Consider the following 27,250-nt stretch of genomic DNA (forward strand, 5'->3'; position numbering starts at 1 on the left):
ATGCGATGCGACCTAATTTTCATTTTCCAAAGCTGTTCTTGAACTGAAACACAGCTATCCCTGGAAAGTCACGATTCTCTGGGCTTCACAGAGCAGTTTTCTGATCAAGCAATGTGTTCAAGAAGAAAATGCATGTGTATTAGTGGAAAGGGTGTGTAAACGTGCCAACGTGCATTCACGAAAATGCATACAAAAATGAATTATAGTAAGGAGAATTGCTTATGTGGGGGGAAAGTGTGCGTATTATGGAAAATATGGGCTAAAATGCTGGCAAATTTTCACAAGGACTTTGAACAACAATTAGATGCAGCAATGTCGAGAGCTGAACTTAATATTGGAAAAACGAGAAAGTGAAAACAAGCCTCGCTGAAATTGACAGATTTGAGCAAGTCTCTGCTCTTCCCTTAAGTCTATTCCCCAAATATGTTCTCTTTATGGTTTTGTGCGGCACTGAACCAGGTTTCCCTCCCTGCCTGGAAGCATTTTGGAGTGATTGCTTAGACAGAAGCAGCAGCCTGCTGCAACCCTCTGCCCCACTTGGAAACCAAGAACAGGACACAAGTCACTATTTCCCCCACTGTTTTGCAAAAGGTGTGAAATGTTCCGTGCTTTTTTCTTTCTTTTTTCTGGTGTGCTCAGCCCTCATCCAAAATGATTTGTGTCCAAGCGAGGGAGAAGTCTATGACCCCTGACTTTGGGTTTGTTCCATTAAGTTACAAAGGAAAGAATTTACATCCCTGAAAGCCGTAAAAAAATATCCAGTGCTTCTCCTAGATCAGCGGTCCACCTGAATATTGCTAAGGGTCTTGCTGGACCACTTACTGACTTTTGTAACAATTGTAATTTGCTTTGCTAAACACTGTCGTTTTTCTTTCTGCTGTGGCTTTCGTTTCCCTGCACTGACCTCTTTTACAGGATAAATGCCACGTCCAAAATTGTAAGGGTTAGACATAAAAGAAGAAGAAGAAGCTTTTTGAGATTTCTCAATCATGTGCAACTTCTCAGCTGCCTTCAGAAGCAACATTATTATTAATACTTGCATGGATAGATTAGATAGATGATAGATAGATGATAGATAGATAGATAGATAGATAGATAGATAGATAGATAGATGATAGATAGATATAGATGATAGATATAGATAGATAGATAGATAGATAGATAGATGATAGATAGATAGATAGATAGATAGATAGATAGATGATAGATAGATAGATAGGTAGATAGATGATAGATAGATTAGATAGATAGATAGATAGATAGATAGATAGATGATAGATAGATAGATAGATGATAGATGATAGATAGACAGATAGACAGATAGATAGATAGATGATAGACAGACAGATAGATAGATAGATGATAGATAGATAGATATAGATAGATAGATAGATATAGATAGATAGATAGATAGATAGATAGATGATAGATAGATAGATGATGATAGATAGATGATAGATGATAGATGATAGATGATAGATGATAGATGATAAGATATAGATATAGATAGATAGATGATACACAGATGATAGATATAGATAGATAGATATCAGTGTCATAGCTGTCAACTTTTCCCTTTTCTTGCGAGGAATCCTATTCGGAATAAAGGAATTTCCCTTAAAAAAAGGGAAACATTGACAGCTATGATCAGTGATCATGTTGATGTTGTTATCACAAATGTTGCTAGCAGCTGTCCATTTGGGCTGTAATCATTCAGTTCAAATATATGGAGCAGGGAGCGTGATGGGTAAAAGATGGCAACCCTTCAGCAATGTTGAGTTGAATTGTCTTTGGGTGGGTGCAGATGAGTGAAACTCACTGCTATGCCTCCCAGTCTTACCTGCCTCTATTATGTACTGTTTCTTTTCAGATGTTCACTTCCTTAGTCCAAAATGTTACACTTTGCCTTTCATAACCAAGAAACAGCAATCCTTCTCTCTGCCTCTACAGGCTGTCTGTACTCCCCACACCTTCTCTCTATCTCCCCACCTCCCTCCATACGATTCCTAAGCCAACAACCTCCCCCACCCCGGGGAATCCTCTTCCTGCCTGTCAGGGTTGTGCAGCCCAGAGAGTTGGTTGCTACTTTATGGCCAAGTAAAAATGACCCGTTTTCCCTTTCTCTTTCCCCCCCTGCTCCCCTTCTTTTCCTCTTTTTCTTTCTTTCTTGTGAACATCCAGTTCTCCAGCTGTCTGCCAAATCTGAGCCTTGGAGGGCTGCCATGTGTCAGGCAAAACACATAATGTGACGGAATTTCACAAAACTGCTACAGGCCAGATCCTAAGCTGTTGGTGGCATGACCCCAAAATGCAATCATCCGCAGTCATCATACTTAGCCTTTAGTGCAAAGCATCACCATTATTTAATTGATATGCCACTTAACATGCCGAAAATGGCTTATCGGTGTTTTATGAGTATAAAAATCAATGATTAAATATCCACACATAATTAAAATACATTGTGCCAAAGCATGGCATCAGGCTCCTACAGACTGCTGTTGCATTCTGCAACATGTCACGGTTGCAAGCAAAAGGGCATTTGTGGTGGATTTATACTGGACCGTCCACATATCAATATACTCTATGAGTTGTTTTGTGATGCTTCTCTAGTGTCCCTGCATTAATGCCATCTGGAGCAGCACTCTTGCACCATAAGTGGGATAAAAAGCAAACAAACACCAGAACATTTGCAGGATGAAAAGTTGCAGAATTTCAACAGGAAGTTATAGGACACCCACTGATAGACTTTTCTTGACACCATCAGTATTGAAAGTGGAATTGCATATAACTGTCCCCAAACCATCGTGAGCAAACTCATCGTGGATACAAAATGAAAACGATGTCTGGAGGGCCCTTTATTTAAGTGACCCATAATAAGAACATAATAAGAGTCTGCTAAATCAGGTCGATGGCCCATATAGTCCAACATCCTCTACTCATAGTGGCCAATGACTGCCACTCACGTCTCATTGTTACTGATACTGATACTGACTCTCTCTCTCAGCCAAATTTGCAATGCTATCCAGAGATCGAGAGCAAAGGAAAGATGGAGGGCAGATCTTCCATTAAGCAGAGTGAAATGATGGATGCTGGTGTGAAGTGAGGGCAATGGTTCCCCTCTGCTGGAGGACAGATCTGTGAGTGCCAAGCAGCCCTCTATTTGCACCTTTCAGATACCTTGCTGGTTTAAGAGCATCTAAAAATCCCTGTTGGATCAGGCCAGTGGCCCATCTAGTCCAGCATCCTGTCCTCACAGTGACCAACTATATGCCTTTGGGAAGCCCATGAGCAGGACCTGAGTGGAACAGCAACTCTCCCTACCTGCAATTCCAAGCAACCGGGATACTGCCTCCAACAGCAGAGGTAGACCGTAGGCAACATTATAACCATTGATAGCCTTATTCTCAGTGACTTTGCCTAATCTTCTTTTGAAGCCATCCAAGTTGGTGACCATCGCTACATTCGGTTGGAGGGAAATCCATATGTGAAGAAGTGCTTCCTTTTGTCTGCTCTTTGTCTCTTGCTATTCAGGTTCGTTGTATAGCCCCATTGGGTCCTAGTATTCTCCCTATCCAATATCTCTACACCATGCATCATTTTACACACCTCAACGAGAAGAGGCTTCAGGTGTGATGGAGGATGCCATCCTGTCACCAGTGTTTGGACCAGACTAGTCCTGCACATGCCATAGGAGTAGTGGTGCCCTCTCCTCAGGCCACAAAGTGTCTTGGGCTCACCTTGGAGGCAACAGAGAGAAGGAAGAGCAGGACCAAATGGCTTTGGAGGCTGGCAGTGGAAAAAGCCCATAGCTCAGTGGTAGAGAACCTCATTTGCATGCAGAAGGTCCCAAATTCAAGGTAGGGCTGGGACTATTCATGGCGTAAAACCCAGGAGCATCTAGGCAGTAGTGAGCTAGATAGACCAGTGGTCTGACTTGGTATAAGGTAAAAGGTAAAGGGACCCCTGACCGTTAGGTCCAGTCGTGGCCAACTCTGGGGTTCCAGCGCTCATCTCGCTTTATTGGCCGAGGGAGCTGGTGTACAGCTTCCGAGTCATGTGGCCAGCATGATTAAGCAGCTTCTGGCGAACCAGAGCAGCGCACGGAAATGCCGTTTACCTTCCCGCCGGAGCTGTACCTATTTAACTACTTGCACTTTGACATGCTTTCAAACTGCTAGGTTGGCAGGAGCAGGGACCGAGCAACGGGAGCTCACCCCGTCGTGGGGATTCGAACCGCCGACCTTCTGATCGGCAAGTCCTAAGCTCTGTGGTTTAACCCACAGCGCCACCCGCGTCCCTTGGTATAAGGTAGATACCTCTATTTCCCTGACAGGGTGTGGATGTCAGCAGACGGCCAATGATGCCAACCCCTGATTCCAACTCTGAAAGCAGATTACACTTGGGACAGAAGTTGACACCACGTGAAATGTTAAGGTCAGAGAAGCAGGTGGAGCTGTTGGCTTTTGTCATCGCTGTAGAGGTTTGGTTTTGAGAAGTGATATTTCTCAGGCAGGTTGCCGCACAACCCTCTAGGCGCCCTTAAGTACAGAGGGAACAGCGACAAAAAGAACCCTCGATACTGCTCAGGAGCTGGGCAGCTTGTCATGTCAAGTTCCCCTTCGATGGTCTCACTCTGCTCTTAAACTCAGCCTTCCCTCCTCAGCCTGGTTGGAATCCCTGTTTCATAAGTGCAAAGGGGGCTAATCATAGAGTGGAAAATAATTTGACTTGCTAATACCCAGAGGAGAAACATTTACTGCAACCACAAGTATTTTCGGGATTATGGTGTATAATGCTTCTGAAAGGCTTGTTTCTGGGGGCATGTTTGCGTAAGCAAGATTGCCCTCTCTCTCCCCCCCTCCCTCTCACTCTCTTTCTCTTTTTCTCTCTCGCTGAAGGAAATGTTCATAAGCGATAGATGCATTCGCCCCGGAATGCACGCAACAAAAAAATCCTCCTTCCTATCCCTTTAGTGATCCAAAGCAATGATTTTCAGAATAAGCGTTTATGAGGCCTCAAAAGAAAAGGAGGGGAATATTTCTCAGAGGCCAGAGGCCCCGTTTTGAGAATATAAAAGGGATGAAAGATTCATTCCTTAAAAGTCGAGCCCTGCTGTTATAACTGCTCTGCTCCTATTCGGCAGCACAAAAAATGCCTTTCCACGCTGAAGTGAAAACTGCAATTTCGGTCGGGTGCTATTTCCCTCCCTCCCCTTCCCCGATTACATCAGAGGTCAGCCATTAATATTCTCGCTAGGAGTCCCGCACATTGCTCCAGAGTCCACAATGAGGCAGTTGTTGGATTGTTATTCTGGGGAGGGGGGTGCGGGGAGCGAGGAGGGAAATATGGCCCAAAGAAAGCAGGGAGCCTGCAGCTGATGGCTGGGCTGGGGAAAGGTAAATTTGTTCTCCCCCCCACCCTCCCCACCCCCCCAAAAAAAAGTGAGAAAGGGGAGGGAAACAACCCAGCCGATTGCCACATATGAAAGGGTTTTATTTATTTATTTAAAAGCTTAACATATACTGTTGGTCCGGGTCTTGTAGCCCTACCTGTACCTTTCTACATTGCCAGGCTCTTAGAGAAACATGCTATCTCAGAGCCATAGCTCAGTGGTAGAGCATCCACTTTTTGCATACGAGGTTCAATCCCTGGTAACCTCTCCGCCTAGGACAGCTCTCAGAATGGTTTGAAAGCCAAGTCGTCTTCCCAGGGAATTCTAGGAGTTGTAGTGCTGTGAAGGAGAACAGGAGTCTCCTGATGTCTCTCAGCACCATTAACAAGCTACAGTTCCCAGGGTTCTTCTACCACCATTCAAAGTGGCACCAGAGTGCTTTAAAGGTATTGTGCAGTTTGGAGCCACTGTCTTGAGTAGCAGAAATGGCCTGTCTGTGTCAACAGGGGTAGAGGTAGGCGATGGAGTTCTAGCACTTTGTATCCAATGTTAGTCCTATAACAGACACAGGTCCATTAATTTCAGTGGGTTTGCTCTGTGTAAAACTTAGTTGCAGACAACCCAGCATCTTCGAGAATCCGACAGAACGCAGAAATCTAGCTAGAGACATTTAGCGGTTTCCACTGTATTGTTATTTTTAACTTTTCTTCAGAAGCTCATCGAACAGGTTGCTCCCCCCCCCCCTATGCATTTTAGCAAAACAAACAAACAAGCAAGCGAAAGAGCAGAAAGGGGATGTAACGGGTGACTGCGGAATTACAGCCTTCCTTTGCAACCCAGTTTTAAGTGTCGCAATTTGCAGCCTGCTAAAATAATCACACTAATTTCCTAATTGCTCTTGGGGTTGGGCGGAGGGAGAACGACTTTGCAAGATTAAGGGTATTTAGCCTGTGTGTGCGTGTGTTTAAAAGTAACAACAGAGGACACAGTGAACGGTTCATTCCTGTATGATGCTGAGCGTCTTCCATCTGTGCTACAGTTCCCTTGCAACCAAGGGTGCCGTGCTCCCTCCTGACCGGACGCATTGTTGGTTCCTTGATGTGGTCACTTACTCTGACTAATTCAGCTAATTGCTCTCCCTTGCAATTTTACGTTTGTTCTGCATATGTCCTATTTGAATGTTTTCTGGGGGTGTTTTCTCTCTCTCCCTCTGCTCCCAAACAACATAGAACTTTAGTGCATGAGGGAAACAGCTGCGGCTCTTTGCTGCTTTTGTGAGCGGAAGGCACAAATCAGTGGAAGAAGAAATAAAAGACACCCCTACCCACTTGTAGGCTCATAATTACTCTTCTGAATGCTCCTAAATTAAATAAGTGTTTTAGCCACATGACTTTTAAAGGTTTGGGTCTTTTTGTTTTCTCTGCAGAGAATAGATCTGAAATAGTTCCTGAAGGGCTCTGTTTGTAAGCGGATTATGAATCTATTTTTCTGCAGCCATTAAACCGAGAAGCACATTTCCACCACCCTGCCGTAACCCAGGATTCAATCACAGGCAAACCTTCTTCCTGATGTGAAGGGTTTTGTTTTTTTTAATCGAGTAATATGTACACTGCAGTGGAGAGACGAGTTTAACTTCAGTCGTATATCTAGCTAGCTAGCTCCCGGTTTCTTTTTGACAAATTCCTATCCATCAGCTTATTAACCCAACCTGCTGTATTGAATGAAATTAGATTCATGGTCAAAAAGCCAATTTTCATTGAACTCAGTACCTTTCCATGACAGTTCTGCAGCCCAGATCCTTTACCAACCCTTTGACTTACCTACTCAGTTTCTACGTTAGCAGTCGAACCGCCACATTCAGGACTAGTTGCAACTTCTGGGTTAGCTTCAAGGGCAGTCCCACATAGAGCACATTGCAGCAATGCTTGCAAAAATGCATATACCAGGGTAACGTGTGTACATAAATACATATGTTGGTGAAGATTACATACCAGAATGCATTATATTAGTGCAAATTGCTTTGTGAAACTGTGTATATTTGGCAAAATTGCTACCTACCTACCTACCTATCTGTGTTTTCACACTAAAATTCTGATGAATTTTCACAAGGACGTTTCATTAAAAAACACACACACACTGATGTGGAGATGTGGAGAAATGAGCTTATAATTAGAACAATAAGTAACTGAGATAAACTAAAACAGAAACGTTCACCTATCCCTACATCTGAGTACAGTTGTGCATATGCTGGTGATGCTGTTGTGTTCAAGGAGAAACTGTTCTCTATGGCTTGCCGAGCAGGGCATAAAAGCGAGAGGCATGGTTTCAAGGGCAGGTTGGCTGCTCACCTCCTTTTGAGTAACTCACTGAACCAGATCCAGACATGGATTTTGAATGGCGTCTGTGGCCAAGCCTGAACTGCGGGTGGCATGGTTATACTACAGGAACATGGTAGGACTATAACATTGTTGGGGGGGGGCGGAGAGAGAGAGAGAGGGAGGCATATTTTTTTTAACAACTTTCCTCAATAAAGGAATATGTACGGTACTTTTCCCAGTAAGTTTGCAAAGATGAGCTGCTTGTGACTCAGGAATTGCCCTTGCTTGCAAAAAATAAACATGGCTTTACATAGTTCATTCAGATGCACACATCTTGGCCTGCGAAGCTGATATATGCATGGCTTTTGCTTTGCTAAAATACATAGAAATATTAGAGAGAAATAGTAAATGTAGCACACTGTCCCCATGTGTTCCTTGCTCAAATTCATCCCTAGCCTTACCCTTATTCTCAGACCCTTGGTCTACACTGACTGGCAGAGGCTCTCCAGGGGTTCAGGAAGGGGACATTCTCATCCTTACTTGGAGATGATGGGACCTTCCACATGCAAAGCTTGGTCCTTTCCATCTCTTTAAACAATGTCAGTGGTTGATAGAGTCAACAGAATCTTCAACTAGCATTTTTAAAATCATTATTTAGTGAATTTATATACTGCCCTATACCCACAGGTCTCAGGGCAGTTCACAGGATAAAATATAAAAGCACAAAAAACATAACACAAGAGTTGCCATTTTTCAAAAAATAAAAAATCAGGACACCCCAAAATTTGTTGAGCTTTTTGTTTAGGAAGATCCCCAAGTTCTTTTTAACAAAAATGCCAAAAATACACAATTTTCCCATTGACTTGCCTAAGATTCAGGGCAAAGCGCCACCTTTTAGAAATCCCCCCCCCCAGTCAATTCCGCCTTTGGAATCCTGGTCATGTCCGGGGAAATACAGACGTATGGTGGCTCTAAAATAACAATAACACCCCCCAACACATATTAAAAGGGCATAAGAAGCAGTATTCTCTGCTGGGCAGCAGCAGTCCTTATGAAGCCTGTCAGGTCCTCCCCTGGTTCCAAAAAGGCCTGTTTCTGAGGCTAATCTCACTGCCTTGGTACCCAGGGAGTGCTTGACTATTCCCTTTGCCCAAGAGAAGAGGATCTCACCGCTTATCCCTTTCTGTTTGTGTGTGTGTTTTCAAGGTGACAACGAGATTGTGAACAACATGTATGAAACCGAGGCAGACCTCCTAGCAGGCGAGAGCGGGGAGGAGGAGACCGAGGACAGCATCATGTCCCCCATCCCCGTGGGGCCGCCATCCCCTTTCCCCGCCGGAGAGGACTTCAACCCCAAGGAAGGCTCTCCGTATGAAGCTCCCGTCTACATCCCCGATGACATTCCAATCCCGCCCGACTTTGAGCTGAGGGAGTCTTCCATTCCAGGGGCAGGGCTGGGCATCTGGACCAAAAAGAAGATTGAAATTGGGGAAAGATTCGGGCCTTACATGACCTTTCCAAGGACGACGTTGAAAGAAGCAAACTTTGGATGGGAGGTAAGAAGGCTTTTGACTAATACGATGGTGATTGGTTTGGCTTTGGAGGAAGGTGCAGCCTTTGTTTTTGGATGACCTCCAGGACCGGGAAGAAGAGTGGCTTTGTTGATTTCATGTCTTCGTGGATATTCTGATTTTTATTGTGCAATGATTATTTATTGTTATGAATGATTCGGTTTCAGTCCCACAAACATACTTTTTGGAAGTTCCACAGCCATTCTTTATAGGGTCCATGGCCTCATAAGATTGAATTCTTGAGAAATGGCTTTTTTTAAGGGCTTTGTGGGAAATTCAAAGTTCAGCACTGATGGGAATGCTGGTTTAAAAGGAGGGTAGTGGTCAGGGGTTGGGCTTGCTGGCATTTGGGGGTGGGGAAGCAAATGTCCACTTGCTAGCATCAGACCCTTGAGAACCTCCCCCTTTTAGTTGTTTGAGAGCCAGTGTGGTATAGTGGTTAAGAGCGGTAGACTCGTAATCTGGTGAACCGGGTTCGATTCCCTGCTCCTCCACATGCAGCTGCTGGGTGACCTTGGGCTAGTCACACTTCTCTGAAGTCTCTCAGCCCCACTCACCTCACAGAGTGTTTGTTATGGAGGAGGAAGGGAAAGGAGAATGTTAGCCACTTTGAGACTCCTTCAGGTAGTGATAAAGCAGGATATCAAATCCAAACTCTTCTTCTTCTTCTTTACTGTTTTGCATCTCTATCCCACCATTTCTCCTAGGTTGCTACGTGGTTCTGCCCCTCCCCATCACAACAACCCTGTGAGGTAGATTAAGCAGAGGGACTGTGGCTGGCCCATGGTCACCCCAGTGAGATTCATGGCTGAGCAGGGATTTGAACCCTAGTTCCCCAGGTCCTGTGCTGACATTCTAAGTACTCTGTACTGATGCATAGAATCTGAATATACTTGGAACAGAATTGTGTGGGTGTCTTAAGAACAGCAACACTGCATAGAATGCTCTGCCCGCAGACCTAGTTATATGTTCAGTTTCTGACAGCAAAGCTTTTAAAACCTGATTTTGTAAACAGTCTTCATATAGTTATTGAACTCACTGCTAAATATCTCTAGCGGTATGAGAAGTCCTGCCCCCCTCTCCTCACAAAATATAAACATGATGGACAATTTTCTCTTAACTTTGAGAGGAAAACTGGAACTAGAAAAGAAGCAGCTCACTTTCTAGGAACATATTTGAGAGCTCCTTTTTTGGGGGGGGGGGGTCAGGCAATAAATGGAACTGCTGGTGTTTTTGCTTCCTGTCCTGGGTGAGAGTCAAGGCAAACACGTGATGTAGCTGCTTGACAGGTTGCATTTGCTTCCCACTAAACCTGGCGGAAAGGCACTGCTAGTTTTAGGAACTTCTTCTCTCAACAGGCAGGGAAGCCGTCCAAAAGCAAAACTGACTGGGACCTGTGTTAACCTCAAAAAACACACAAAAAAACCAAAACTCACAGAGCAGGGCTTTCTTAAGCAGGGGACTCTTGTCACCATGCTGAGACCTCTGTATCCTGGCCATTCTGCATGGATAAGTACAGTGGTACCTTGGGTTACATACGCTTCAGGTTACAGACTCCGCTAATCCAGAAATAGTATCTCGGGTTAAGAACTTTGCTTCAGGATGAGAACAGAAATCGTGCTCCAGCAGTGCAGCGGCAGCAGGAGGCCCCATTAGCTAAAGTGGTGCTTCAGGTTAAGAACAATTTCAGGTTAAGAACGAATTAAGTACTTAACCCGAGGTACCACTGTAATCACCCTTAGCCCAATGACTGAGAGTAGACTAGCACTGTACCACTGTACATTCTTAGCTAGGTATGGGAATCTATGGGAAGCTACCACTTTCTCACCCCCCAAAAAAACTCTGTTGGGCTGCTTCATAGAAAACACTTTTTAAAGCAAAGGTAGGAAACCTGCCTGGGGACGCAGGTGGCGCTGTGGGTTAAACCACAGAGCCTAGGACTTGCCGATCAGAAGGTCAGCGGTTCGAATCCCTGCGACGGGGTGAGCTCCCGTTGCTCGGTCTCTGCTCCTGCCAACCTAGCAGTTCGAAAGCACGTCAGATAAATAGGTACCGCTACAGCAGGAAGGTAAACAGCGTTTCCGTGCGCTGCTCTGGTTCGCCAGAAGTGGCATAGTCATGTTGGCCACATGACCCGGAAGCTGTACGGTGGCTCCCTCGGCCAATAAAGTGAGATGAGTGCCGCAACACCAGAGTCAGTCACGACTGGACCTAATGGTCAGGGGCCCCTTTACTTTTACTTTAGGAAACCTGCAGCCAACTAGATGTTATTGGACTCTAACCCACATCAGCCCTGGCCAGCATGACCAGGGATGATGGGAATTGTAGGGCCACAGCTTCACCACCACCCCATTTTAAAGCATCGGCTGACGCACTCTTGCAGCCCAGTTCCTCCTGACCCCTTTTTCCCCAAGGGGGGTGTACTTCAGAGAGGGAGAGAAGGAAGAAGGAACAGAGCAGGCAGCACCATTCAGCTCCTGCATTTCCTGGGCTGAATGGAGCAGTCCTTTACAGGTGGGAGTTGTGAGGCTGGTAGACCCCTTGATAGAAGTGCAAGCTGTGGTTCGAGTCTCTGCAAGTTCAACAGGTGGTCTGTGCCTACCTTGGATGAGGCCACCTCTTCATCGAGCATGGATGCTCACATTTTTGAGCACCTCTGTTTTGAATAGTGATTCCATATATCCACAGGAAGCTGGTCCATTAGAGCACAGTGGCAACTGCCCCAGCAACGCCAGTCTGCTCTCATCTCAGCCAGGTCCTCTCATCTCATGCGAAAGGTTAGAATCCACATGATCTTCCATGGAGGGCTTGCAAACTTGCATGGGCTGGGAGGAAGCAATGGTTTTGTCCATCATTGGCTCTGGCTCCCCCTACTGTTGAGCTCCCTGCCTTCCAGCCTATCAGTCCCAGTGAGCACCAGCCACCATTGCATGTATCTACTGCTGACTGTCATTGGTGATGTCTTTGTATATAGTACTTGATCTGCAAGGATAGACATCTTCCCGCTTGGCCCTTGTGGTGGTCCTCTTCACCTGCGATGATAAATAATTTTCCTGGCAATCACCGGATGCTGCTCTTCTCCTAATCTGAGCATTGTTAAAAGAATCTGGCTAGAAACCAGATCATCTCCCAACCTTCCTTCCTCTTACATGTGTGACTTTCCGTGTTCTTAGGCTGGCATTCCTGTTGCCATTGTACATCTCCCCTCCCTCCTCCCTTGTACCCCAAAGGTGTTGGGAGGGTGGAGGATTTCCTCTGCACAAGGCAAAAGTGTGATGCTTTCCATGGGGACAGATTCCAGAAGAGCGGCCTTGTTAGCGAGGTGCCGGTGGAAAAGGCATTGAGAGCTGTGGCATGTAAAAGATCTGGCTGATTTATTGTCAAGCCAAGTGTCAGATGCATGAAGTGGCAAGGGTTTTTCACATCCTGAATGCGATGCATAAACAGTTTACTTTGGACACTTCCAGAGGCATCTGGCTGTGGCGTGGCCCCAGTCTCATGCCTGGAAAAAGGACGGGGCAGCCAAGTCTTAAGGCTCCTGTGCCACTGGCTGAGGAATTCATGGAGGGGAGAAAGAAGGCAGAGAAAAGCATTTCTCCCTGTTTGATATAACTCATGGGCATCCAGTGAAGCTGGGCATTGGAAGGTTCAGGACAAGCATAAAACGACAGAATTTTGCATGGTTAAGCTACTGTCACAAAAGGGAGTGACAGACACCAGCTTGGGTGGGTCTGAAAGCGTATTAGGCAAATTCCCAGAGGATAAAGCTATCAGTGGCTACTTTCCACGTTAGGTGTGTTAAACCACCACTATCAGAGGTAGCAGTCCTCTGAAGACCAGTTGCTGGGAATCGCAGGTGAGGGGAGAGCATTTCATTTATTTCGTATTTATTTCATAAAATTAATATACCACGAACACAAAACAACAACCGCAAGGTGGTTTGCAAAAAGGTTAAAACCACATATCAGTGAAAAAGAGTTTGGAACAGCAATTCAAAACATTTAAAACTGCTGCGCTCAAGTCCTGCTGTCAGGCTTTCCCATAATGGGCATCTGGTTGGCCACTGTGAGAAAAGGCTGCTGGACCAGATGGGCTTTTGACCTGATGCAGCTGCAGGGCTCTCCTTACGCTCTTATCTACTTGTGAATTGGAGTGGGTTTGTGATAATCCACCTGTGCTTTGGAATGCGAGACAGGACCCCAACAGGTGAGTTCCCCTAAGGCCAAGTCACCTGAAGGTTTAAGTACTTCCTGCTCTACTATACTTGCCCAGTGGCAAAGGGGGAGGTTAGGAGAAGTGCTTGGGTTGGGGAGCAGCCTTTAAGGCAGTGGTTCTCAACCTGTGGGTTCCCAGATGTTGTTGGACTACAACTCCCATCACTCCTAGCCAGCATGACCAGTGGTCAGGGATGATGGGAGTTGTAGTCCAACAACATCTGGGGACCCACAGGTTGAGAACCACTGCTTTAAGGGCTCACACTCTTCAGGTGGGTGGGAGGGCATGATAAAGCCTTTGTTGGAGCAAGTTGCTCACCTGGAGCTTTCCATAGTCCTGCAGCCCCTCACCCACTGCATCACTTGGCCCTTTGAGTGCCTGTTGTGGATGGATCAGGACATGGGATACTGAACTGGGTGAATGTTTGTTCAAGCAAAGCAAATGTCCCATCATTTCACGCTGAAGCCTGCCCACCCCAATATACAAAACCATGCATGTCTAATTCAACAACAAATCAGCTCCTTACCCATTCTCCACTACTACCACTTATGACTCCATCAAATACTCAACACAAATGGAAATCCATTCAGTGGTTGTTGCGCCTTCAGTTCCCACCATTTATGAGTATGGGCCATGCTGGCTGGGGCTGACGGGAGATGAAGTCTGAGAGGGCCACAGGCTTCCCATCAGTCATTTAATCAGATGAGAGGTTTAACTGGGTTCGTATCCAATATAATCCTACTCAGAGTGAGCCTGTTGAAATTAATAGGCATGGTTAACTTAGGTCCATTCATTCCAGCCAGTTTCCTCTAAGTAGAACTTAGATGGCTGCAATCTCTGGAATTTTACACACCATCCCTAACCTTCCCACCATCTGTCAATGAATCAGGACTTCTGCTCAGGTTGCCCAAGAAGAACCAATCACACGCAACACAATGGATTATTGAATGGAGGACTAAATATGATTAACCTATCAAAACTACCTCCTCCCACTCCCCCCCCCCAAAAAAAAAATGGTTGGGGGAAAAAAGGATCCTTTGCCAAATCTCTCAACAGCTTTCCACTGCATTTAACAAAGGTGCCTCAGAAGATCTTCCTGCCCTGGGATACTTCAACCGTGAATCTCATAACTTTCGGAATGTTTGATTAGCACCACCTTACGGAGTTGCTTGCAGAAACATCCTCCTTCCCACCTCCTCTTTTTTTTTTCAGCCTTGGAAATATCAGGCCATTCCAAGCAGGGTGTGGACATGAAGGCAGGCCTGGATTTGCACACATTAAAATATACATTTTATGAGCTAAACGGAAACACCTTGTGAATGAAGGAAAACATTCCTTAAGGAGCGCAGCACGTCAGTTGTATGTGTGTGGGGGGGAGAGTGTTGGTTGGCTGCTAAACAGAGGCAACTTCTGAAGGCCGCATATACAACCCCTTTAGAGACTTACTGTAGCTTTAGTCCAGCTTTCCCCTTTGGTAGACTAAATCACCCACCATTCCCAGCCAGCATTGGCAGTGGTCAGGGACCATAGCAGTAATAGTCCAACAACATCTAGGGATTCAAGGCTGGGAAAAGATATTCTAGGCTGCTCATTGTTCAGAGGGTTTCATGTGGAGTCAGATACCTGGTGCATATTTTTTTTTTAAAAAAGTTCTTCTCCCTAAAACTCCTGGCTGTCACTCAGTTTCGGATGGAGAATTTCATATATATATATATATATATATATATATAAACATATTAGTTATCATTCATACAACAGAACTTCACATCTTATACAATCTTTTTGGACTTCCATCAGCCCCTCTGATGGTTTTCCGTTCTTATCACTTATTCTGCATTTCTTAAATTCCTATTGCCTTTAATTATCTTAACTAACAGTCCCCCTCATTACCTTTTTTTTTTGCAATATTTCAAATAGCCCACCTTACAAAACTTCTCGCAAACCTACAAGCGTAATATGATCATCACAATTACTCTCCAAATAGTCCGTAAATTTATGCCAGTCTTCTGTGGATCTCTGGTCCTGCAGATTTCGAATTCTTCCTGTTAATTTTATCTAATTCTGCATAGTCCATCAGTTTCATCCTCCATTCTTCTTTTGTCAGTAATTCTTCTTGTTTCCAGAAACTTAAAATGGGATGGAGAATTTCTCAACCTCATGGTTCTAAAGCAGAGGTGGGTAGCCCGCCCACCCCCAGCCCTGGGGTAGAGGCTGACCTGTCTCCCCAAGCAATTTTTCTGCCCCCATCTTCATAAAACCCCACTGATTTTGGTGGTAGTAGATATAGATAGATAGATAGATAGATAGATAGATAGATAGATAGATAGATGATAGATAGATAGATAGATAGATAGATAGATAGATAGATAAGCAAGCATTGGTGTTGCCCTTCTAGAGCTGAAGAGTAGGTTGGGGACAAAAGAGAGGAGGTTGGGGACAAAATTAGAATGAGTGGCTCTGCCTGTCGTTGGCCCTGGCTCAACCTCTCTGTTGTTCTGCCCTGCCAGTCGCAGTGGGCACCAGCAGCTGCTGTGATAACCCCTCCCTCAACTGATCTGCATGGATCAGATGAGGAGGCAGGCACTGTTCACCTGTGGATACCTGTATGTGTGTGTACTGCGTTTCTGGCCTACTGTTCGATCTGGCCTCTTTTGCTCGTTCTCTGGTCCTGCCCAATTGCTCTCTAGTCCCGAATCCTAGTTCCCAGCCTTCTGACTTCGGCTCCAGACTGCTTCCCACGGCCCAGCCCTGGCAGATACTTCTAAAAATGTAAATCATTAAATTGTCCCTGATGGATGTTGAGGCAATAAATAGTATCCATTGTGTACATGCATTTCTGACATCCCTGGGTTGCATCCAGGCTAGGTTAGCCTGGTCTTCAAAACAAATGGAACTTCCGTCATGACTAATTTGTCCTCCTGGTTTCAGCGGGACCTAAATTAGTCCTTACTCTGCCCTCTAAATCCACCAGTAAACATTAAATTGTATATACACATAAACCTTTTTTAAAAATGCTTTTCAATGGAACATTCCAAAGTTCCAAGAAAATAACAGCAGCAATGTAGTGTTGTAGCCCACACTACTCCTACTCAGAGTAGACATATTAAAATTCACGGACATGTCTATTTAGGTCCATTTATTTCAATGGGTCTAGGCTGAGTAGGACTAACTTTGGATACAACATTTGAGGGTTGTTGTTTTTAATGGAAAGAGACCATAATTTATTAGGGTAACACATGTTTCGCATGTAGAAGGTCCCATGTTTGGGGCTTGGTACCTCTGGTTAAAAGGACGAGACAACAGGTGGTGTACAAGTCTCTTCTCCATCTGATACCCTGGAAAGCTGCTGCCAGTTAGAGCAGAGCAGGAATAGTTAATGTGGTGTCCTCCAGATGTTGCTGGACTCCAACTCCCATTGCTCCAAGCCTCCATCATCTGAAGGAAGCTATGTTGCCTATCCCTGGAACGGACAGCACTGGGCACTGTCTGACTGTTGTGCCTTCATTGCCAAGCTGGTGGGCTTCTGAAAGCATATGGCGGCCACTGTGGAAAACAAGTGGTTGGACTAGGTCAGGAGTGGGGAACTGCAAGCCCAGGACCAAATGCATCCCACAGGTCTATCTATATCAAGCATGGCCAAACTTGGCCCTCTGGCTGTTTTGGGACTACAATTCCCATCATCCCTAGCTAACAGGACCAGTGGATGATGGGAATTGTAGTCCCAAAACAGCTGGAGGGCCAGGTTTGGCCAGTCCTGATCTATATGGTCCTCAGGATTGTCACCAGGTCACACTCCTCACTGGTCCTCCTTTGCAGCCTGAGTGTTTTTCCTGAGTGGTGTACGTCCCTGGACTCGACTCACTTGCTTGCCTGGCTAAAGGATATAGAGGTGTGATTGCTGAAACTAGCCTACTATATAAAGGTCACATTTCTAGTTGTTTCTCTCTTCACTTTTGCCCCTGGCCACACCCACCATTGGCATGTGACCTTCTTCACTGCCTGCCACAAGGTAGACCAGAAAGGAATGTGGACTTTGGGTTGAAAAAGGATCTGTTGCAACTGGACAAGGCTGAGCTTCAGTCATAATTCAGCTGAGCTCTTTCTGGGCTCTTGGGCTGACTTAGCAGGTTGTCTGGAATAAGCATATATGGACAGGATTCAAGGAAGCACAGCTACTTCCCATTGATTTCAATGGAAAAAGTTAGTTACAATTATGTTTGCAAATGGGTAAGGTCATGTTGTATAAGGTTCTCAACCCATTCCCTCTTTGGGACATCTGCCATAGCAAATATATGTGGTTTTGTGTCAAGGTTGCAAAATCCTGGAAGTTTGAGATTCCCTAAATTGCTCTTAATTCTTGGAAGTTCCATACAAGCTAACAAGAGCCTATATTACTTCTCCATAACCTTGCAGCAAACTTTTGTCCTTTTCTTCTTCTGATAAAAGTCTTTGTTTATTTTCACATACTCGGTAATGCTTCATATCTCCTTTCTTTCCTGAACGCCAGACTCGGTACAAGCCCTTTCTATTATCTGTCATAAATGTTGTTGACTTTCCAATGCTATTAATTTTTATTTTTCGCAGTGGACGTGAGAGAACACACACTTTCCTAGGAGCACCTCACATTTCTTCAAAGCTCCTTTGTTTCTTCGGCTACTACAGAAAGCAACAAATCTTTGTCTCCTAACACAAACAATTCTCAGCTACCCAAAAAAACCCATTGGACTTCCATCTTCCGTTCTCCTCATTAGCAGTGATCATTACTGGGGCTCCACCAAACGTTCACCAAATTTTATTCGCTGTTTTAACAATATGTGTTGTTTGTTCACTAATGCTGCTGCTTGAATTAAGAATCACTTAGAACAGCACAACCTATCAGGGACCACATACTGAACAGGCTGATGTCATGACACTATACCTGGCATGACAACAGTAAATATAACCAAATGGGTTGACATAACCAAATCATAATTTGGCTACATGATGCTATCACTGAGGGTAGGTGAGGGCAGTGTTTTGAACAAATGTGCACATGTTCTTTGCACAGTATTGCACATGTTCATCCAGACATCCATTCCATCCATTTCTGAGAATCTGTGATTTATTTATTTTTTCATCTGAACAAAATCCACTTTCATATTTAAATACAATAAGATTAATGGTCATGGCTAAATCAGCACTGTTGATTTCAGGTGGACCTACTCAGAACAAGACATACAGTGGTACCTCAGGTTACAGACGCTTCAGGTTACAGACCCTTCAGGTTACAGACTCCGCTAACCCAGAAATAGTACCTCGGGATGAACTTTACCTCAGGATGAGAACAGAAATTGTGTGGTAGCGGCGCGGCGGTAGCGGGAGGCCCCATTAGCTAAAGTGGTACCTCAGGTTAAGAACAGTTTCAGGTTAAGAACGGACCTCCAGAACGAATTAAGTTCTTAACCCAAGGTACCACTGTAGTTGGTTACAACCCAGATTTTATATGGCATTTTATGTTAAAATACACCTTCTAAAACGTATGTCTATTTTTATTTTATTTTGTCGTCACTGAGGAATGTGTTGGGGAAAGTGTGAAAGCTGATAATTAACTCCACTTCCAGTCTGCATACTAGGAAGACTTGTGGAATTTGATTTTTGCAAATTCCATTAAACAAACATGATCTGCAACTCCTGGACTGGGGTAGACAATGCAATGTCCTTCCAATGATATTGAACTTCAGTCCCAGATGATGTGATCTGTGGTCCAATATCACCATGTTACCTACCCTTGTTCCAGGAGTGGCATGGTTTATACAGGTATTTGCAAACTGTCCCTACCTGTGAGTAATGCCTGATTTGGCTCAAAAAGCGGCATGCATTAATGTGAGCCGATTTGGATCCCTACATTGGCCTATCTTTTTCCTTGCGAAGAAAACTCAGTCCAAAATGTAGAATGCGCTCGGTTATGCTGCACAATGGGATTGCATTTTACACCCTCCTCCCTCAAGCTTATTATTCCCTTGCTTGCTGACACAGAACGTCCAAGTCACGGCACCCTGAAATAAATCACACTGTGTTTTCCCTTTATTACCCCTGGGTCCTTTGAAAACAAAACCTGGAGCAGAGGCGGCGGGGGGGGGGGGGACGACACATGCATGCACAATGATCTAGATCATTTATTGAGTAAATAATGACATTAATCACAGCATTGTTTATTTTGCTAATGAAGAGCAGGCTGAGAAGTGACATCCTGGAGAGTAATATTGGCCACAAAATCATGGAAGGCTTTGCATTACTAAAAGCCTGGAGGAAGCTGAGCATGTGATCCTCTTTGCAGAGAACATGGCTTTTGCCATCATAGAGATCAGCGGGATTCACCTACTTTTAATATGTGTGCAGGATTACACCACCAGAGTGTAACTGTCTTAGGAGTCTTGCTTCCTTGGATATATTTTTTTAAAAAATACAATAATTGGATCCTTTATGGGGGGGGTTTCCAAGTAACTTGATTTTCTTTTTTTTCTTTTATCTTTTTGTAAATCCATACATTTTTAAAATTGGGGTGAGGGTGGTGCTATGGTCTAAACCACAGAGCCTAGGGCTTGCTGATCGGAAGGTCGGCGGTTCAAATCCCCGCGACAGGGTGAGCTCCCATTGTTCGGTCCCAGCTCCTGCCAACCTAGCAGATCAAAAGCATGTCAAGTGCAAGTAGATAAATAGGTACCGCTGTGGCAGGAAGGTAAACGGCATTTCCGTGTGCTGCTCTGGTTTCGCCAGAAGCAGCTTAGTCATGCTGGCCACATGACCCGGAAAAACTGTCTGCGGACAAACACCGGTTTCCTTGGCCAGTACAGCGAGATGAGTGCCGCAACCCCAGAGTCATTCACAACTGGACAGGGTTCATTTACCTTTATGTTTTTACATTTTTAAAATGCAGGTGTTGTATAATGGAAAGTGCTGTTTATTATCTATGCTGCCTTAAATGGCACTGTCCACAGATACCCTTTGTTATCTCATTGCATGATCTGAGATCCACGTATGGGTGATGTTTAGTGAGTCAAGACTCAAAGAGAAGCACCACCTTTGACCTTTCAAAAGTGACATTGGTAGAGATCCTTAGCCAAGCGGCACTGTCTAGGGTTTATTTTAAGAGACCGGTCCTGCTTGTATCAACTCCTGATGTAATCTGTGGTTTGTCTCCCATTGCCCAAAGGAATGCTGGAAGCTGCCTTACACAGTCAGCATAGTATTGTCTGTTTTGCTTGGGACTGAACCCAGAGGAGATGCCCTACTGCACAGGAATGCAGGGCACTGCCTATTCCAGGTTGGATCATTTGTCCATCCATCTCACTATTGTCTCTAGTGGATGGCAGTGTTTCAGACTTAGAGATGCTGAGGCCTTCTGCATGCAAGGCAGATGCTGTACCACTAAGTTATGGCCCTTCCCGACTCATTTCAAGAGAACTAGGTCTTCATCCTAGAAATGGCTATGAAATGTCCAAACTGCTGAAAGCAAATGTCTTTCCAGCTGCCTCTGCCTCTCTCTCTCTCTCTCTCTCTCTCTCTCTCTCTCTCTCTCTCTCTCTCTGATGCTCAACCCGTGGATGACATCAGAAGCAGGCTAAGAGGTCACTCTCGGCCCCCGTGTGCCAAGAAATCCGGGACTGTGCTTGGAATGAGTTGGAAACATGGGTATATAAGGAATAAGAGGGGAAGCAAGAGACAGACAGACAGGGAGGGGGGAGGATGTGTGCACACCCAATGAAAGAATGACTAAGAATACCTCTGTGATATTTCTCCATTTATTTCCATAAGGGGTAATAACTCATCGGTAATCCGACAGAGGGCATTTTCCTTAAAATAGAACACTCTGATTCACAAGCAGAAATAGGAAATAAATGTTTTCTTTTCATCTTTGAGAGACATCTATGAATACCAGCCTCTGAACCTGGTATTTTATCATCTCTATTAAAAACAAAATTGAGAACGAGTGAGAGAACCAAGAATAGCCCATTTGTGACCATGGGGCTTGAAAAATAGCCTTTTTCCCTTGTCAGGGAAAGCTTGCAAGAATATAGGGCCCTGTTTTCTTTTCACTGGAATGTTATCCTTTCTACAAATGCAGTCTTCTGCACAATCTGGATTTCTTCCCCTTGGAAAGTCCGGTCAGGAAAGAACGTTGAAGTACAGAAGGGTATTTTGCCATCACGCCCTTAAAGAAGACTCAGGGCACAAACTTATGGAATAAAGGTTCTATTTATTGAAATCGAGCGTCTCAGAGGCTCTGCAAAATAAGTAATCCATTTTAACCAAGTTAAAATATAGTCTGGGCAGAGAAGCTGCCTAATGCAAGAGCTATAGAATCATAAAATTGTAGAGCTGGAAGGGACCTTGAGGATCATCTAGTTCAACATCCCGTAATGCAGGAATATGCAGCTGTCCCATATGGGGATCAAACCAGTGACCTTGGTGTTATCAGCACCACTATTTGTCATTTCTCAGTTCTCCTCATTTCCATATCACTTTGTGATTCTTCTTCTTATTATTATTAATCAGCATTTTAATGTGGATTTCTCACAACATACACATTTCTGTATGCATGTTTGTTTCATATGCACACTTTGGTAATAGAATGCATTTTTGTTCCCCTTGCCTAATTTACACCTTCTGAAACAGCACATGAACACAGCCATCTTTTGAAATTAGCCCTTCTCTGGATTTAGTAGTGCAACTTTCCAGCCAAGAAATGTATGCAAAAATGCATGCGACAGGATGCGTAAAATGCACATATGAATGAAAATGACCTGAAAAATGCATTTTATTGGAGAAATTTGTGTGTAAATTTGGCAAAATTGCAATCAAAAATTTGTATATTAGGATAAATTTGCATTAACGTGCCAATCAATTTACATGGCTTTTTTTAAAAGGAAAAGGAAAATTGCACGTAGATGTGTCAACGTCGGGAAATGAATTTAAGATTGGAAAAAATGAGAAACTGAAAGAAACTGATATGAAGACATAGTGGTGTTTGCACCATTTTGATGAGCTGAAGAGGTTGGCTCTCCCATTTACCAAAACATGGCAATTTTTTCCATCCTTGACAGGTTTTCCTCCCACCCCACCCCCACAGCCTCCATATCTAGTCTTTCCTGTAAGCTAAAAGCTTCCATGCTGTCCTAATTCTGGGATGGGATTCAGTCACATATTGGCAAATTCATGTCGTGCAACTTAATTTGATGGGGTGCTCTTGCACAATGCAATCTATTGTGGGGGTTTTTGTGATAAGGAAAGTGAGGGGGTCAGTACACTGAGAAGTGTACTGCTTGCTTCGTGCAATATCATGTAACTTAATCTGTCCAAAAAATCAGAATGAGCCCCAAATAAATAGCCAGATTCATCTCACTCCTTCCCTCCAAAGACATCAGGATGAATGCTCAAAAGGCAGGTCGTCTGGAAGCAACCTGTGTCAATGTTGCAGGTGTTCATTCATTCTATGCCATTTCCTCATCAACCAGTTTATCTCAAACAAAAACAACAACTCCTGTAGCTAAATTTTTATTTTATCATTCAGTGCACATGTATTTTTGATGTATGCATGTGTGAATTAATTTCATCATAAAATGTGTATTTTAATGCATTTGGTATATGCTTTGAGCAGAGAACTGTTATCACAATGCAAAATTCAATGCATGATTACATCCCGATTTGTCTATTAGTTCAGGGGGTGTGAATTAGGTTCTGCTGGTTTGAAAATCTGGGCAAAACAAAATTCTTCCTCATCCCAACTAAAAAACCCACAGATTCATTCGCGCAGCTCTTCGTTCTTTTTCTTCCCTTAAACCCTCTACAAAGCAAACAGATAAGAGGTTCCTGTTCAGACCATGAGGTTAGAAGTGGATGCTGGTTAGACTTAATTAAGATCCAGACTGATAACCATTAAATTGGTTCACAATGAGTGAGGAAATGCAGGTTCAAGTGGAAAGGGTAAAAAGCAAAAAAAAAAAAAGCAGGGGCACCTCTCTGAAGAGCCCATTCCCTCACAACTCATTTCCCCCCTCCCCAATCTGTCTGGACTATGTTACTTGCCCCAATGTTTTTGAAATTCAAAGTGTCTTTGGAGAAAGGAGAACATCTCTCTTCAAAAACGTCCCCTCATTCTCCTCCAGACCTGGAATTTGCTTGGCCTTGTGCCCGTGAGTTATTTCTAATTTGAAATTTGGAATGGCAGGACTCTCCTGTGAAATATTGCTAGGTTTATTGAAGCAGAGTTTTTTTTTGGGGGGGGGGGCTTACCACAATATTTATCTGGCATTTTACTTGAGCAGAAACCTCCAGATTCGCTTCAAAATTTCTCTCCTGCAGAATTGACGGGCAACTGATTTTGAAAATTCATCTGTGGCCCCTTCCTGCTTTGTGAAAGAGCACAGATTTATGATGAATGACAACGGTGTTTGTAAGTACTTGAGAGAAGGCCTTTGTGCTGCCTGCGGTTCTTATGTCCTGCCTCGCAATAAGCTTATACGGAGGGCAGCTCATTCTGTGAAGAGAGGGAGGTTGGATTTCTTCCTACCTTTCTTTATCTGATTAGCCAGCGGTATATTTCTTCCCTTTGAGATAATGCCCAGGAAAAAAGAAATCTTTGGTTTAATTGCACATCTTATTGTGTCATCCCTGTTCAATCATGTTAGAAAAATACCGGCCTTTCCCCCCCAAACTCACACCCACCTCCCCTTTTTCCCATTTAGATCTTACTAAAGTCCATTCTACCTTATCAGCACAGTAATTTCGCGAGCAGAGCTTAAGTTTTCTGCCATTTAGGTCTTGCCCATTGTCTGTCGCAGCTGCAGTCAAGATAAACCCTCACCCAGAACAAAGTTGGAATGACCTTTTACAAGCTGAATCTGCCTTGTTTCCCTCTAGACTAATTTATCAGCCTTCATTTCAAGCCTAGATTCTCAGCAGAGGCCTGAAAGAACATTACGGAGAGCATGAATGAACAGGGGGATTAAGATGCTTGGCGTCTCCCCCTCTCTTTTCTTTTTCTTCTTCTCCTTCTTGCCCCTTTCCATCAGACACCTTCTGGATTTACTGAGATGGATGTAAGCTGTAAACGACCATAAGTTGTGAACTGCCTTAAACTTGGGATAACAGCCACTGATGACATAAGAAACACTAGACACATGTTTCGGGACAAATGTGTAAAGGAGAAGCTAACCCTCTTCTCCCCACAGCTCGGTCACCTATGCACCAAAGCATTTGAAAGAGCCAAGTTTCTCCTTATCTCATAGCGGCTCCTGACTGTTAGGCCTGAGGCAGGCTTGCACATCGTAACAAACTGCAATGGCAGGTGCATCTCTTGCAAGAGGCATAGCACATTTTTATAGCATGCAAACCCTGAAACAGATACCTGTTTGCCATTTCCCTTACAGACACATGCAACACCTCCCCATACTAAAGCCAGCTCACTCTTGCATCGTTCACACAATTGGCTATCTACTATGGCCACTCTTTTACAGATTGCCGTGCTTCCCTGGTTTGGGTGGCGTTACGGCTGAATGTTGTGTGCAGTCTGTCGAGCCTGGAAGGTGATGTATATTCTGAACTCTGATCTCCCAGGTGAAGGTCCAGCGTGCTGTCAATTCAGCCTAGAGACTACAGGGCAAAGCACAGAGTGTGGGACTGAGCAGGGGTGCCAACTTGAACAAAATATTGGGGGGTCTAGGTAAACCCCACCCCACCGAATCAAATGAATGATGTGGTGCATGCACACCTATTGAATGGCAATGCCCATCAACTTGGGGGGCTGGGGGCTGGCTCGCTCAAATATTTTATTGGGGGGAAAGAAGACCCCTCATCCCCTAGGAGTTGGCTTCTATGGTACGGAGTTGTATAAAATTTAGGTTCTCAAGGATCTCAGCTTGCCATATGTGTGTGTGTGTGTGTGTGTGTGTGTGTGTGTGTGTGTGTGTGTATGTATAGTGGTACCTCAGGTTAAGTACTTAATTCGTTCTGGAGGTCTGTTCTTAACCTGAAACTCTTCTTAACCTGAAGCACCACTTTAGCTAATGGAGCCACCTGCTGCCACCGTGCTGCAGGAGTACGATTTCTGTTCCCATCCTGAAGCAAAGTTCTTAACTTGAAGCACTTTTTCTGGGTTAGCGGAGTCTGTAACCTGAAGCGTATGTAACCTGAAGCGTATGTAACCCGAGGTACCACTGTAAAAGCAATTTCTAGAACTTAAGGTGGAAAAGTTAGGGTTCAAAGTGTGTAGGCAATGCTAGCTGAACTCTCAGAAGCCAATGAGGTGGTTGACTAAGATCTCCATTGGCTGGAGGAAAGGCTTCAGTCCACAAGCAGTCGTGGATAAAAGAAAGATAAATGAGGGAGATTTGCTGCACTTGCATAATGCCTTACAAGGCTCAGAGTTCAGCTGCTCACCATGGTTTGTCAGAATTGAAACAAGCAATGAGCTTAAGCATTTTTTTCTTCCCTACTCCCCTTCTCATTTGCCCAGCTTCAGAAGAGTCCTTGCAGTTTGTTTGAACTACAGTTACCTCTGATGTCCCAACTGGGAAACTGTGGCTTAAGCACTCCCTATAAACCAGGCTGGCAAATGGTGATTCCAGAACTCATCATCCCTCACTCCTGCAAACCATGGTTGTTGAGCAGGGAGTGTTACAGCTGAGCCAAGCCTCCTCTCTCCAAGGTCATTGCAATTGAAAAGCTGGTAGGGTTGGCATCTTACACACAAGGAGAAAAGTTTGTAATTGATGCATCAGTGGGATAAATGCGAGTGTGATAATTGTGTGGAAGGGAAATGTTAAAAGGAAGGCCATTCCTTTGATAGGCTTCTTTTTCCAAGGTTTCTGCAGCTAGCTTTTTCCTCCTTTCATAAAACAACTCACAGAACCAAAATGTTCTGCCCCAAGGAGCTTGCAGAGTATCTAGAATCTCTGGGACCCTCGATGCTGTTTTTTTTCGTTAAAATCCTGTGTGCTCATTAAAATCTATGCACAGCTGCAGTGCCCTCGAAAGCTAAGCTCCTCTCTGTTTGTTTCCCAGGAAACTGGACCCCAGCCAAAGATAACCTGTCCTTTTTAGTGTATCTGTCTTTTGCCCAAAATCTTTTCTGTGACAGCCCTCTCTTTCCCCTCCTCCCCTCCCCTCTGGATTTGGATTCAGCTTTTTTTTGGGGGGGGGAGACCTGTCAGGAGCAGAAATTCTTGGATGGCGTAGAAATAGTGTTTCTTCTTTTCTTTTTAACGGATTATGGTCTTTCCTTCTCTATAATACTCTGGACAAATGGGGCACTGCCCCACCAACTTCAGCCTGCTCTCAGCCAGACCTCACCTGCCTATCTTCTTACAACCAATTCAGGAGGTAGAGCTGTCTGTCAGTTTTCTCTTCTTCAGTATGGAGGACAATGGGGAAAACATTAGACTGAGTTGACTCTGTCTTTCTTTGGCTTTGGTTCCAATGGGCGCCAGCCACCACTTCCATAATATTTCCAGTACTGTAGAAATCCCTCCCCTTTGAAGATGCACCTCTTTTCCTTGCCCTCTGAAAGGTGTACTATGTACTGTACCCCTACATACCATTTGTTTGTTGATGTATAAATTTTGTATAGTATTTTGGACTGGGGTTGTGTTGTTTGGTTGTTGTTGGAAGTCTGGGTGCAATTATGCAGAACAGGGGTTTGCACGGGTTTAAGACGGAGTGAGGAGTAACCATATTCTCAGACTATCCCTGTACCTTTGAGCTGTCAGCTTACTTCT

General features: G+C 44.4%; 1 protein-coding gene across 6 annotated transcripts in view; it reads left to right on the forward strand.

Annotated features, from left to right (window-relative positions):
• PRDM16 (PR/SET domain 16) overlaps positions 1–27,250 on the forward strand; it is a 440,541-nt gene that overhangs the window by 157,949 nt on the left and 255,342 nt on the right. For all 6 annotated transcript variants that reach the window (XM_083752460.1, XM_083752461.1, XM_083752463.1 and 3 more), the window contains exon 2: positions 8,917–9,266. In XM_083752460.1, coding sequence (XP_083608586.1) covers positions 8,917–9,266 — 350 coding nt within the window. The remainder of the gene's footprint in view (positions 1–8,916; positions 9,267–27,250) is intronic.

Source organism: Podarcis gaigeae (genome assembly GCF_964106915.1).
Source record: "Podarcis gaigeae genome assembly, chromosome: 8".
Taxonomy (NCBI): Eukaryota; Metazoa; Chordata; class Lepidosauria; order Squamata; family Lacertidae; genus Podarcis; species Podarcis gaigeae.